General features: G+C 35.6%; 1 protein-coding gene across 1 annotated transcript in view; it reads right to left on the bottom strand.

The window, feature by feature from the left end:
• Positions 1-2845: 2845 nt before the first annotated feature.
• LOC132545168 (la-related protein 1B-like) overlaps positions 2846-15955 on the bottom strand; it is a 34760-nt gene continuing 21650 nt past the window's right edge. Inside the window, exons 10-20 of the mRNA XM_060208844.1 lie at positions 14265-14467; positions 13625-13740; positions 12620-12824; positions 11975-12104; positions 11161-11345; positions 10754-10875; positions 10017-10168; positions 9511-9655; positions 8799-8908; positions 7845-7969; positions 2846-7226 (exon numbers count right to left, since the gene is read on the bottom strand). Of these exons, the coding sequence (XP_060064827.1) occupies positions 6939-7226; positions 7845-7969; positions 8799-8908; positions 9511-9655; positions 10017-10168; positions 10754-10875; positions 11161-11345; positions 11975-12104; positions 12620-12824; positions 13625-13740; positions 14265-14467 (1781 nt within the window). The 3' untranslated portion in view covers positions 2846-6938. The remainder of the gene's footprint in view (positions 7227-7844; positions 7970-8798; positions 8909-9510; positions 9656-10016; positions 10169-10753; positions 10876-11160; positions 11346-11974; positions 12105-12619; positions 12825-13624; positions 13741-14264; positions 14468-15955) is intronic.

Here is a 15955-nt window from a genome sequence, read left to right as displayed (position 1 = left end):
GGTTATATCAGTCTTCTGGAAAATGGAAATGTATTCTGATAAAATCCGTAAACATTAATAGGCTTTTAGATATTGGAGGCACTTTTATTCAGGTAAGTACAGATATATGTGATAATTTGTTTTGGAAAGATGTATTAAAAGCTTGGGGGAGATTAGAAAATTCAGAAAATATGAAAACAATCAAAGGGAAATCACTCTTGTTAACACCTGTATGGTATAATTGTAATATTACCATTGGAGGTAAAACAATCTTCTACCCACACTGGTATGAAAAAGGTGTTTATCTAATTGGTGATTTTGTTAAGGATTTTAGTAATAACACTTTGTTTTCATATGAGGAATTTATTCAGAAATTTAACATAAACACTGATTTTTTGAAATATTATGCAATAATTTCAGCAATAAGGAAAAGCTTGCAGAATTATAATATTGTTGAGTATAAATTTATACGTCCTACTCTACCAGTCCACATATCTATTTTTTTAGATATCAATAAAGGTTCAAAGAGATTTTATGGAATACTTAACAATATTAAATCACTTGTGTCCAAGGGAAGGGAAAAGTGGGGGGAACATTTTGATTTCACAAATGATGACTGGCTAGCTATATATACATTACCTTTTCAAGTCACTAAAAGTTCCAAATTTCAATGGCTACAGTTTAGAATTTCCCACAACATCTTAACTACAAACTCATTTCTTTTTAAAGTAAGGATATTAGATAGTCCTTTATGTACTCTCTGTAATGCTGAGACAGAAACAATTGTACACCTGTTTTGGGAATGTGATGAAGTCCAGAATCTTTTGCAAAGTCTAGATAGATTACTAGATGCTTTATATATTCCTTTTACTGTTAACAAACAAACAATACTTTTTGGCAAGATAGATAATGGGACCAACCTAATATATAGTGTTGATAACCAAATTATTTTACTCATAAAACAATATATTTACAGAACTAGATGTTTACATAAGTCCCTCAGCATTAATGCTCTAACCTGTGCCATCCATGATTATTATAAGGTTCAAAAATATATCACGTATACTAAAGGGGAAAGGGTTAAAGACAAATTTGCACTAGGGTGGAAAAAATGTGAGAAATTTATATAAATCATGAACGACTAATATTACTACCACTCTGATACTATATCGATATATGATTTTTTTACTCAAACATAATTAAGATACTCAATACTTAATTTTGAATATGAATCAATAAACCTGATATGGTTACCAGTCCCTGACAATGGCCATCATCTGTACCAACAAATTTTCAGTTTGGTAAATTATTTAAAATCACCATCTGCTTTATATAGTTTTATTTAAGTCTTGAATTCCTTCCTGTTTCCTTCCCTATCTGCTTTCTTTCTCTCTTCCTCTCTCTAGCCATCTGCCTTCTTTCTCTCCTCTATCTAACCATTTTCTATCATAATCTGTCTCTTCTCTCCTTTTTTCTTATATGTATGTATGTATGTATGTAAGGGTGTGTGTGTGTGAACTTCTTTGTGTACATACAATGAAAAAATGCAAAAAATAAAATAAATATAAAAAAAGTTGATTATTTATGCTGTACATTAGATATATGATGAACACTCACAATTTGACAAATCCGTAGATGATGATGATGATAATGATGATGATGCATGTTAGTGATGATGTGTATGATGATGCATGCTAATGATGATATATATGTGTATTAGGATGATGCGTATGATAATACATGTTTAATGATGATGTGTATGAGGATGATGTGTATAATAATACATACATGTTTAATGATGATGTATATGATTACATATGCATGTTTAATGATGATGTGTATGAGGATGATATGTATGATGATACATGTTAATTGTGATGTGTATGGTGATGATGTGTATAATAATACATGCATGTTTAATGATGATGTGTACGGTGATGATGTGTATAATAATACATGCATGTTTAATGATGATGTGTATGATAATACATGTTTAATGATGATGTGTATGATAATACATGTTTAATGATGATGTGTATGAGGATGATGTGTATGATGATACATGTTAATGGTGATGTGTTGTATGATGATGATATGTATGATGATACACGTTAATTGTGATGTGTATGGTGATGATGTGTATGATAATACATGTTTAATGATGATGTGTATGATGATACATGTGTATGATGATGATGTGTATGAGAATATATGTTTAATGATGATGTGTATGATGATGATGTGTATGATGATACATGTTTAATGATGATGTGTGTGATGATAATGTGTATGATGATACATGTTGGACATATGTATGTATGTATGTAAGGGCGTGTGTGTGTGAACTTCTTTGTGTACATACAATGAAAAAATGCAAAAAATAAAATAAATATAAAAAAAATTTTCTCCTGTCCACGTTTTTATCGTCAGTGGCCTACACCAATACAGAGTTTAATAGTTGATAAATTATTTGGAAACCAAAGGTGTAGGATCTCCAAATACAATATGTGATTCGGGGTAGATAAATGGGTTTGCAATCAAACCTCAAAAATTAGTACCGTCTGGGGCTGGAGAAACTCAAACTCCGACAGGATAAGAGCAATCCTTGACTGTAGCAATCCAAATGTGTTGTATCCTTCCCCTGACCTTGTGTGTCCAGACTTACAGTTGATGACAAAAGATGCACTGTCCTTCTTTTAGGTCATCCTAAATGACAGTTTATCACAGAAGATGTTCCGTCCTCCTGTTTGAACATCCTAATTGACAGTTTATAAGAGAAGATGTATCGTCCTCCTGTTTGGCTCTCCTTGATAAGATGTTTTAAATCCATAAATATCTGATTGAAAGTCAAAACAAAAGCTTGTAATTGTTTATGTACAATTGTTTAATTATAGTATCTACTATCTAGAAATTAAAGTAATAACAAAGCATTTTTTTTCTATTTTCATACAACCCAATAAATCCATGTTAACATGACGAAAGATTAAAAGAAGTGATTTTGAGAAAGATAAATCTATGTCCGTTAACGATGACCAATACTGGTCGAAGCACCATGAGAATTGAGTGATGGCCTCCCCCCAAAAAGTGAATGTAAAGGGCCTAGTTGGATTCTAGACCCTTAAGGTCATACCACATGAGAAGCATTTATATATAAGAATTTGCCTATATCTTATTCCTGTCTGGCTTACCTACATCATGTCACTGGTTAAGGAATAACCACATTAGGAGTCCTAGTAGGAAATGAGAACAGGAGCAGAATTTCAAACTGCATCTTTACCCTGTACCGAGTTCTTTCAGTGATCCAAAACTACTGTTAAACTAAATAACTAGAGGTTCTACTTTCTGATTACTGATTGGATCCCTATGTTATGTCACTCTAAGATTTAATGCTGGCACTATGTCCCTTATCATTGATGGGATCCCTGTATCATGTGATTCTCAACGGAACTGGTGGTCCTCTGTCCCTTATCATTGACTGAATGCCTATATTATGTCACTCTCAGCTTTACTGATGGGTCTCTGTCTTTGATCACCCACTTGGACCCTATATCACATGACTCTAGTCTCTTGACCCCATTTTCCTAGTCCCTCATCACAGATTTCATTACTTCACTGTATATCATGTCACATCCACCACTGATTAGGACCCTATATCACACCACTCCAAGCCTTGTGACCATTGTCCTAGTACCTATCACAAATTGGGACACTGTGTTATCACATGACTCCCAGAATATTGACCCTTCAGTCCTATTCCCTGATCACTGATTGGGACCCTATATCACATGACTCCAAGAATAGTGACCCTTCGATCATAGTTTCTGTTCTCGGATTGGGACAGTGTATCATATGACTCCTTGTGGTTTGACTGGCTGTTGGCAACACAGACAGTATGAGATATAGAGCATGATGAATTATAAATTACACAAATCATCAAACTATATACATAATGTTTTCACTGATCATGTTTTTTCCTGAATAATTAGTGATAACACAATCACAAGGTTCCACAACAGTACATATACATTATTTGTAGCTAATAAAGATCCACAGTCTTATGTTGGTGTAGATAGCACACTCAGTAAATAACATTATAAACATTATAAATGTACAAATACGTTTTTTAAACAGTCTTTGTTTTTTTTACGTTTTAAATCCTTTTATTATTTTTTTTTTTCAATACTTTTGAAATCAATTTTATATCAGAATCAAGCACATTAAAATGTCTTCTTCATATAACACATGTTTCTGTTAAAAATAAAGAGTAAATTAGTGTTGTGAAGGAGAAGAATTTAAATGTGAAAACCATCAAATTTTATAAAGACAAAATATTCTATGATATATAAAATTTCAACTCATATACAAAAATAGTGGTGAGATCAAACGTATGACAAAACAACTGATAATTTTGAACGGTTTCAGTTATGGAAGGGATACTTTCAGAATAGAGCAAACAAAAGCAGAAGTTTGGTATATAGTTGGATGGTATTTATAAGGTAGGTTCAAACGTCAATCAAGAAGGTTCAAATGTTAGGCTGACATGATTGCTAGGTAAGGGTCAAAGGTCAGACATACATGGAAACTGGTAAGTAAAAAGGGTGCAACTAACAGTATCATGTGAATAACAGGTGCATAAAAGTATTTAACATGTGTAAAAATGTCCAAAATAACAGACAGTACTATAGATATGATTGGTTTTAACAGGTCTTTGTTAACTTTTGGTCAAAGAAATGAAAGTCTGTCCTTTTATCAAGGAAAAGCAATGACTTCGAGTGACTTCAACCTGTAGTATCTAATATCTCATCTGTTCACAAGTTAGTGATTTCTACATTTGTCTTGATAACATGGCTACCAAATGACTTGTAATTTGTAAAGATCACATGACTGCAAGGTGAATAATGATACTACAGGTCAATCACATGACTATCAGCTGACTCATGATACAATAGGTTAGACTGTCAAGTGACTTGATAACTAACAGGTTAGATGGTCACATGACTATCATATGACATGTGGTTTCTACAGGTCAATCACATGACTTCAAGGTAACTTGTGATGACTACCCTTATCATAATTTGATATGAACACAAGTTATGGTATATCAATAGTAACGTGATAAAAAACAAGCACTGGTTAATCTATTCCAAATCATGTGAATTGAGTTTTTGGACTGTCTTCTTACTTGCATTTTTTTTCTTCATTATCCTAGTGTGAAGTTATGACGGCTTTCAACCAGCTGTGCAGACTGTTCACCAACATAAATTGGTACATATCATATGACTAGTTTTTACACAAGCTGGCTTACAAGCCTCGGCTAGAAGACCAACAGATAAATGCAATTTCAAACTTGAACATAGATATGATATCTGTAGACCCTAGAGCATTGTTCTGTACTCAGGACTGCTATCCTCATAATGCTGGGTATGATAATAGTTATTGTACAACTGAGATAAATTTACCAATCAGATATGTAACATGACTATAATGTCATTGTAGAGACTTGTTAGCCATAATTCAGCAGCACTATTTTGAGACGTGGTCGTCTACAATTCCTTGGCACAGTCTTTTAAGTCAGTGTCTCCACAAATGAAATTCATTTCAAAATTTGGGCACAAAGACATGTGAAAATTTGTAAGAAAAAAAATCAGTAATCAATGGTAACAATAAATAAATAAATGTATACAAGGAATTCAGGGAAAACTGTTAGCTGGAACCGAATGCACTTGATTGTAAAAACATAAAAACTCTATTTACTGAAACAAGTGTATGATTAGCACTTGAATGCCCTAGAAACTGCGCATTTAGAATGTTGTTTCGGATTATGTAAAATATCAACAATTTCCTTCATTAACAAAGAAAACTTCAATAATTGGTAGGAAAAACAGAAATTTCATGAACTGTTAAAACAATAAAATCGGTATTGGTCTTTAAGATTCCACAGTTATATCAATAAAACGACTCTTGAAGGAACACCTATGTAAACCAATTAATATTTTTTCTCATCAATGAAATACAGATATTCCATTACATCTGAATTAATTAGGAAATTTAAGTATTAATTTAAACCTATATAAGTTCATGTGTTTGGTTAAAAGACCCAATCTAGCCAATATTTTTTTTCCCAGTTTTCCTCTAATTTGTATACTCTGAGTTGCTAAAAGATCTGGACTAATGATATTCCTTGGCCGATAAAACCAGTATGATTTTTTACACATGCTAACTATGACTACTAGGTATGATGTATGTGTATATATATTTATATAAGACTTTATACAAAACTTAATGGATACATCTTTACGCCAAATACCCAATGAATTAATGAGATAATCACAGATTGTTTGTTGGGAAACCATGTCACCACGTGATCATAAACATTTATTGTATGTCTGTGCCATCAAACACCAAATAAACGGCCTAAAACACCGGAAGATCTGCATCAGTCACCAGTTATCTAAGGTGATGTGTATCCTTGTAGAGGAAAAAGCTGGGTGAGGTTCAATGGGGGGTCAGCCGGATGATGCATGCAATCTCCAAAAATGTTGAGCATGACTCGACACTAATAGCATTAATAACAGCATCAGTTTTTCCCATTTAATCCAGCTATGTCTGCTTTGCTGCAATCAACTAAATATGCTGATGTAAGGACACGTTAAACACACTGATACTGTTTTGTGAGCCGACAGTAGTGCAATCACTGCCTTTTAAATCCAAAGTATGCCCTTGGGACACAATTGGATTAAGTCCATCAGATAATCCATCAAGGCAATTATCTTTTTGTTGTTTATGGTTATGAATATAACCTAAAGAGTTTTTCTTTACCCAGAAAATATCCAGATTTAAATAATTTTCTTTGAAGATAATGGATTCCAAATATTTCAAAGTTTCAATACCAGGCTTTCTCTGGTAATGTTATTCACTAAAAACGTGTCTGAAAGTCATATTGTCCAATTTTGTAGGTTTCATGCTTTCCCAGTTGACACAGCCTCTTTCACAATGCTATCAACTTTTTGTGTCACTTGTTGTGATTGGCTGTTATCTGATGAACTATGCTTTGATGTCTGTGATTGGCTATTTGAGTCTGTTTTCGCACTATGTGAATGGCTGGATTCGCGAGAAGTTTGTCGTGTGAGGCCATGCTTGCCACTGTGAGATTGGCCTTTGGACCCTTTGGAGCCTGATAAATGCCTTTCCCGAGGACCTGAAACGTGTCTCTGGCGTCCTCGAGCTCCTTTCTGCTCCTCAACATTCTGTAAATTAGAAACGCTAATGATAACAAATATCCTAAGTAAATAGATCAGGAACAGTAGCCAAAGGACCTAGACATGTGACCAAGAGTTAACCATCTCAGTACTTACCATTATAAATGCATGTGGGATTTCCCTATGACCTTGACCTTAGGTTAAAGTAATTGTAATTGAGGTTTCTGATAAGTCTTCCATTCATATTTCATAGTGACTTAATTGTTGGTCTTCCTTGATGTAGGAGTTAATCCTTGTAATGACAAACAACCCATTTAAAGTAAGTCAGGGCTCTCACACCCCATTTAAGGACTGGGGCCTGGGGCCCTTAGAATTGGGAAAAATAGTGGCATTTTCCTTAGAATTGGGAAAACTTGGAGTCTAAATTGGGAAAAAAAGATACTATTTTGCATGGGGAATTCGGCCCCAAATCTGGCAGATCGAGAGCCCTGTAAGTGAATGGTATTTCAGAGCAACTTTAAGGCTAGTTTGGCCTTTTTGTAAGGGTAAATCAGATCTTGAAATGGCATACAACCCATCTGAGACTAGCTACATCTGATAATATATTGAGCACTGTGGTAAATCAGACCTTGTAATCGGATATACTTTGCCTACATGACAACTTACATCTACTTTGAAATCCTCGAGGCGTTTGTACTTGGACAACCAGCCACGCAATTTGGGATCCACATCTACATGTTTGCGGGTATATTTCAGGTAGGCCCAGAATTTCTCAAGTCCATACAGCTGACCTACAATGGATCAAAGTTTAAATACCAGATTGAGCTGTGTTGTCATTGCTTTTACAGTGGTATGAACACAATGGAATACATATTCCATGTAGCTTGTTTAAATACTGATAAAATCGTCTTCTCAAAACCACATTGTACATTAGACTGTCTAAACCTTGTCAGATCTGGATCTGAACCAGCCATATAGAATTCCTGAACAGAAATTATGTGCTATTCAGTTTCGAGTCCAATGTATTAAGGATGTACTCCTCTGAGAACTCAAAAAAAAAATCCAGTAAATTTTTTTTCTGATGTTTTTTTTTGAAAGGTTTGATTTTATAAATAAGATTAAAAGCAAAAAAATCAATATGTTGCTGCACTACATTTCCAGTACAGACGTCAGAATATGTATAACAGGAAATAATTTATTTTCATATATTGTTCTTATTTTTATCTTGAATAACAGATGTTCGCCATTATTGTCAAGGCAACCATTTTTTAAAACCATTTTTTGTCTTCATTTACAAATTTTGTGGTGATAATTCATGCAAAATTACGTTGAAATCTACTGAAGAGTTATACTCAGGAGAAGTACCTTAGTATCTCAAAAACCTTCAAAATTTTTAGGCTATTAGTTGTCAAAAACATCTGAAAAATCAACGTTTTTAAGTTTGCAAGTACAACTCTAGATATCAAAGCGAAGTCCAAGATATCATGATGGAATTCATTTTATATTGAATTATGTCTTACTTCCGGTCAAAACATCAAAGGAATATATCCTTAAATTTGATTATAAATGATGGTCTTGCTATCATCAAATGATGATGGTCCAATGTCTTGCTATGCTCACCGCTTTCATAATCCCTTATTGTTTCCTCTTGGAAATCCTGGAAAAGGTCAGGTTTGAACCGCTTCTCTAACCCATAGCTGAAGAATCGGAACAAACACTCCAGCCCATACCTGCAACACATATTGTATAAATCATAAAATCCATTGTTGTTTTACTGGTATCATAAACGAATTTCCAAATGACCTGTGTGACAAAAAAAAAATTAGGAAACAGTCTCATTGCTTCACCTTACTTATATAATCACATCTTATCAATTTTTTATAATAATAATAAACTTGATTTATTTTACAACAATTGTGAAACAAGTTATTTCAACTTATACTAATCACTCTTGTTGGCCCAGATGTAAGTGCGTGAGGGGTCTCATTGTTGGAGGAAACCCCTTCAAATGCAAACTCTTTAACCATTTTTAATTACAGTACTATTTCATCTTATCCTGTTTATTTGTTAGTAACAGTATTACACTAGTATGAGAAAATTTTTACCGAGATTCAGACCAGATCAATGTGGCAACAGTGTTATAGTGCACCAGGGATTTAACCTGTAATCAGACTTGACCGATGACTAGATCACCATGGTAACAGTATTACACTGCACCTGAGATTTTACCTGTAGTTAGACTTTGCTTACAACTAAATCACCATGGTAGCAGTATTATGTTGCACCAGAATTTTACCCATAGTCAAATTTGGCCGACAACCATGGATTTTACCTGTAGTCAGACTTGGCATCCTCTACTGCCAGAGCTTTAAATTCCTGGTACATTTTCTTGTTAAAATGCTGTCGCAAGAAGAAAGACCAGAATCGAAACAAAGTGTTCATCTCTTGTGAAAGGCCAATACCAACTTTCTTGCGTTCTGAAATATAGAAATTATCATATTCTATGAAAATTTCAATACTTAAAAATTGAGCATTGTAGCCTAAAGAACACAGCAAAACTTGTTATAATATAAATCAGTTGTCTGTCATTGTGATACTGGAATTCTACAAGCAAAACTTACAAACAAACAAAAATTCAAATAAAGTTCTAACTTCTAAGATAATTTTTCAGTCACATGACACCTACCCTTAAGTCACTTGACACATACCCTCAAGTCACTTGACACATACTGTTCAGTCACATGACACCTACCCTTAAGTCACTTGACACATAACGTTCAGTCACATGACACCTATCATTGAGTAACAACACCTACCCTTTGGTCACACAACACCTACCCTTCAGACACTTTGCGTGGTATTTATGGTAGACATGCCAGACAAAGTTGTTCTCTTTCAGCAGTTCATGTGATGGATGCTGGAAATTGGGGAATGCATGAGTAGTTGAACTGTAGCTGCCATAACTTGTTGACAGTGCACTGTCTGTTGGACTGTTAAAAGAAAACAACAACAATGTCAACAATGAATCGGATGAAACTATCATAAAGTCATGTTTCTTGTTACTAATACTGTAACTCTAAACTGTAAGAACAATGTGTAAACAAGGAACAAAGCAGATGAAGCTATCATAAAGTCATGTTTCTTGTTACTATTACTGTAACTCTAAACTGTAAGAACAATGTGTAAACTAAGCTCTCACACACTAAATTGTGTAATGCTAACAATTCCACCAAGGATATTTAGATAGTAAGGTTCTGTGTTGTCAGATTTAGACTGTGAGGTTCTTTGTTTTGAAAATTAGACTGTGAGGGTCTGTGTTATGAAAATTAAACTGTGAGGGTCTGTGTTGTCAGATTTAGACTTTGAGGTTCTTTGTTTTGAAAATTAGACTGTGAGGGTCTGTGTTATGAAAATTAAACTGTGAGGGTCTGCGTTATGAAAATTAGACTGTGAAGTTCTGTGTTGTGAGCTTTGAACTATGAGGTGAAGTTCGGTGTTGTGAGCTTTGAACTATGAGGTTCTGTGTTTGGAGATTTAGATTTAGACTGCAAGGTTCTGTTTTGTTTGGAACATACCTCTGAGACATTGAATTGTTGTGTGATCGTGGTGGTCTGTGCTCGGTGGCATCCATGACCCAGCCAACATGGCTTTCCACCGGGGGATTACTAGAGTGTTTCGTCTTCCATTTACGTGGCGTCTGTTAATCAAAGACAGGAAAATGTTTACAAAATTCATTATAAATGTAGATTTACATTCAGAATTATTGTCCAGACAAAGCCCTTTAAGAGAGAGAGACCAGTCAACTAAGAATTTGAGAAACCTGGCCCCATCTCCATTATACCTCCAAACCATAAATTGTTGTTTTTACAAAGTTCTATGTGGTATAGATACATATCATGTTCTTATTTCTTGACTTTGTCAACATAATATAATTACTTAACCAGCCCATATGTCCATTTATGTAAGTGACCTGTCATCATACCTGAGGATCTGGTGGTCTTGTGGAGTCCTTCATCACTGGGTAGAAACGTGGTGCTGTGTCCTCTTTCCGACTACGAGGTGTACGACTACCGGCGCCTGGTGTGTTGGGGACATATGCAGGCAGTGAGCGGGCAATGTCAGGATGACTAGGTTGAGAGACTGGTGGTTGTGGCACTTTTTTATGTTCTGTAAAACATTGATTTTCATCCAAATAAAAATTATATATTTGCCAACAAGAATTTCATACAATTATGTCTCAGCAAGCAACTTTGACATCAAATCTAAATTTTTGTTATTTCTTCATTAAACTGCTTAGAATATGACTAAATCCATTTGTCAGGGCAATTTCACTGTACTTTGTAACACTGGTACTCGAAACTTTACGATGCTGCCAACACGAAGGTTTTGGCACAAAGCCCAACTGCAGGAAAATCAATTCTTGCATTTATATATGAAGGTGTGCTCTAGGAACCTGCAGGCAAATACTTTTTATCCCATATTTTATTTCTAACAGAGAAAGCCTGCAATATCTACCCTTTGTTTAGTTAGTGGCTGAGGTATAAATGGACGGAAATTGTTTCACTGGTACCTTCATTGAAACATTTCAGGTATAACTTGGGAAAGAATAGCAAATATTAATACAAGCCTCAAAAGAGTAAGTCAGGGCCTGACAGAAAACAAGATCATCCTTATTTCATGAACAAAATCTTGGTCCAGATAGTCCAATTGATAAACACAAACGGCCCAGATATCAGCAACTAATGCATCTCTTCCATGATGACAGAATGCTGTAAGGGGAAATAACTGCAGCCTACCTGACTGAATAGAGACTGGGGGAGGTGGAGGTGGAGGAGTCTGTTTGGATGTTGTCACATGTGAAGGTGTCATACTGTCAAACTCTTCTTTACTTATCATGTTCACCGTCTTGAAACTCTTGAAGTCATCCTGTAATAATATAACAATGACTGAAGCTATCCTTTTTTTCAAATAACTTACACAGAACGTGAAATCTTTCTTTAAATCTTAGATAATGTAAATCATTTATTTTAACTTGCATGCTGTCTTCTCATATCAATTACTACAGGCATAGGTCAGAATCAAGAATAATATAGAGAATTATTCACAAATAATCAAGTTCAGCATGAATTATAGACCTTGTCTCTATAGATTACCTCCCCTTATAGATTTGGGACATAATAAGCCTAAAAATATATGAAATAGCTATTGATATAATACAACATCTGCTTTTTCATCTTATGAATACAAAGATTATTACAACACAGAAACAAATTTATGAATGGATGAAATAATCATTTTAATGTTTTTGTTCCTAAAATTAATACAATGATATACTATCATCTCCTTTAATGAACAAGACATCAGGTTCACTAGGAAACTACAATATACCTTATATTTCAGGTAAAAATCACTACATAGCCTTTGTGTCTGATGTAACATACCTCCGTATCAATAAGGTCCTTTTCGTAGTAGAAGAGACCATCGTTGATCACTTTTGTCATTTCACTAGTGATTTTAGAGCGAGGTGTGTAGTCTCCTGTACGGTCACCCTGGGGGTGGCGCCGTAGGGATGGCGGTGTCTGGGTCACTATCAAGATCTTGTTAACTTCACTGTCGGAGATCTCATAATCAGACTCGTCATCAGACCTGAACATAAGCCAAATGCCTTGTGATGCAGTCATATCATAATAACATCGTTACAAAATAAGAGATGTACAAGAAATTTAAACTTCTACTTCTGGTTCCTTTTTTACCAAATAATCCTATATAACACTTCAGCAAACCAGATCTTACTCTACACTTTCAACAAGCATACAAACATATTTCCAAAGTGATGTTACAAGATGAATGATAATGATATTGAGAAGTGCTTTTTACAAATCTCAATTATGACTGTTCACTGGAGGGATGGAATAAGCCTATCTATAGAAAGTGTGGATTGCAGGATAATCCATTCTAAGGATATGCATTGGTGCCAGGATAATCCATTTTACAGATCAAATGTGTGGACCAGAATGATCCATTCTAAAGAAATGCTTGGGTGAGAGGATAATCCATTCTACAAATGTGTGGGTGGACCAGAATGATCCATTCTATACAGATGTGTAAGTAGACCAGAATGATCCATTTTACAGATGTGAGGGTAAACCAGAATGATCCATTTTACAGATGTGTGGGTAAACCAGAATGATCCATTATACAGATGTGTGGGTAGACCAGAATGATCCATTTTACAGGTGTGAGGGTAAACCAGAATGATCCATTTTACAGATGTGTGGGTAGACCAGAATGATCCATTTTACAGGTGTGTAGGTAAACCAGAATGATCCATTACACAGATGTGTAGGTAAACCAGAATGATCCATTATACAGATGTGTGGGTAGACCAGAATGATCCATTTTACAGGTGTGTGGGTAGCAGGATTGCTTTTTTGTTGAATACTGACCATTCTGTGAAGTTGTTTCGCCGTGGTCCAATATTTAGTTCCTCCATTTCCTCATCAAACATGAAGTCCAGTTCCTCTTTTTCGTCTTTGTCAACAGATGTGTCCATTTCACTCCTCTACAAGATATAATTCACAATAATGAGCAATGCTATTTACATCACATTAACTTATAACATGTATCCATAATCATCCAAGTAGGACAAAGAGTGATACACTATCAGATCTTTAATATGGGGGAAGGGGGAAGCAAACAAGGGTCAAATTAAAAAGGGACCAAAGTAAACAGGGATCACATCGAACAGGGGTCACAGTAAACAGGGACCACAGCAATCGGGTCACAAAGAACTGGGGTCACACTTAATAGGGGTCACATTAAACAGTGGTCTTAGTGAACAGAGGCCATAGTGATCAAAAAAAGTTTAATGACTGGTAACCTGAAAACATGTTATAGTGACTACAAAATATTACTATGATTTTTGCATGTAGAGCATGTTATTATTATTGTTTGTTATCTTGTCAAAAGCCATTTAGTAGACACCATTTAGTCTAGAGTGGGAGAACCACATCACTTATGAGAGTACTGAAATAGTACCCATTTTCTTGACCCTTCTTGACTTTTAAAACATTACACATCACTAACCTTGTCATCTGACTTTTTAGGTGGTCTCGTTTTCCGTTTGACCTCCCGCCAGTCACCTTGAAGTTGAGGAGCGCTGGAGGAGAGCAGGCCTGTGCTGAGTCCAAGAGCCATGAAGCTGAAATCATCATCCCGAGTTGTCGAATCGGTGACGTTACTGTCATACATCTTATGGTCATCACTCTCCTCAGATTTAGTGGCACTAGCTGTGTATATCAAAGTAAAATTAACATAAATCAACAGTTTGACTCATACCAAAACCTTCATTTTACAGGTCAGCTTGTCGAAGTCTTCTAATGTCAGCTGGTCAAGTCTTCTAATGTCAGCTGGTCAAGTCTTCTATTGCCAGCTGGTCAAGTCTCTAATGTCAGCTGATAAAGTCTTCTATTGCCAGCTGGTCAAGTCTCTAATGTCATCTAGTCCTCACTTCTTATAAGAGCTAGTCAAGTCTATAACATCAGCTAGTTTTTTTATGTAAGCCATTCAAGTCTATTGTCAGCTGTTCAAGTCTCTACAGATAACTAAGTCTTCTAATGTCATCTGATCCACACTTCTAATGTCTCCTAGTGAATTCTTCCAATTTCAATGTGAGCTAGTCAAGTTTTCCAATGTCAGTTTGTCCAATCTTCTAATGTCAGCTAATCAAGCCTTCTAATGTAAGCAATTCAAGTCTTCTGATGTCAGCTAGTCAAGTCTTAAACATCAGCGAGTCAAAACTTCTAATGTAAGCCATTCAAATCTGATGTCAGCTAGTCAAGTCTTTTGATGCCAGCTTTTCAAGTCTAGACATGAAAGGTAGTTTGATCTTAGAATGACTGATCTGGACTAGCCTAACTATACTCAAGGGATAGAGAATCGCAGGGTAAACTTTGAAGATGATTCTAGGCAAGACTTCCAGTATAATGTTCAATATTTTAAGTAAGAATGAAGATTAATCCATACAGAACAAACTGCAAAATCAACGATTTGTAACCGGTAAATAATTTAGGAGTAATTGAAGGGAATTGAAAGAGAACTCTGTAATCTGCAATCAAAATAAGACTGATTGTGGGAGCTGGCTAGTCCATACTGGGTATGTCCCCCTAACACTCTCTCCACAGTCCTGATTTTCTTAGACATGGAGTTCATGAGTGAGTTTATCCTCCTCATTGGGATGTTGGCCCGTTCTTCCAAGAGGGCTGCTCTCAGTTGGGCCAGAGTAACAGTAGGAGGTTGGCATTGTCGAACCTGTCTATCCAGATGGTCCCACAAGTGCTCAATAGGGGATAGGCCAGGGCTGTATGGTGGCCGGTCTGTGGGTGCAGTCTACGCGAAATACATTGGACCGTCGGACCTGACCGGCTGAATATACTTCGGACCGACTAGAAATAGCGCGAAACCGGTCCGGATGTCCGATATCGGTTTCGGTTTTACAATCACTCCGAATCTCGTAAATGTTTGAAGAAAGTATCAATAAAGGAAAGTGCTAGCGAGACTTTGAGTGTTTTGTTATGACCTGATGACTTTGCATCTTTGGCGACTGGAAACATGTTCGCTAAGTTAAAATACGTTGAGAAGGCGACCCCCGGAAAGCCGTTAAAACGTAAGTCATCAGACAAACAAGAAAAGGCGAAAGAATATGAATCTAGGCGCCCGGAGCGGAAGTTCAATGTTAAATGGCAAATAAATCGACCATGGCTACAACACGACCCCGA

The sequence above is a fragment of the Ylistrum balloti genome, unplaced genomic scaffold (assembly GCF_031769215.1).
Source record: "Ylistrum balloti isolate Yb309-2 unplaced genomic scaffold, AGI_CSIRO_Ybal_v1 Utg369830, whole genome shotgun sequence".
NCBI classification, from domain to species: domain Eukaryota; kingdom Metazoa; phylum Mollusca; class Bivalvia; order Pectinida; family Pectinidae; genus Ylistrum; species Ylistrum balloti.
Note: the sequence above shows the minus strand (reverse complement) of the source record. Positions and strands in the feature narration are given on the sequence as shown.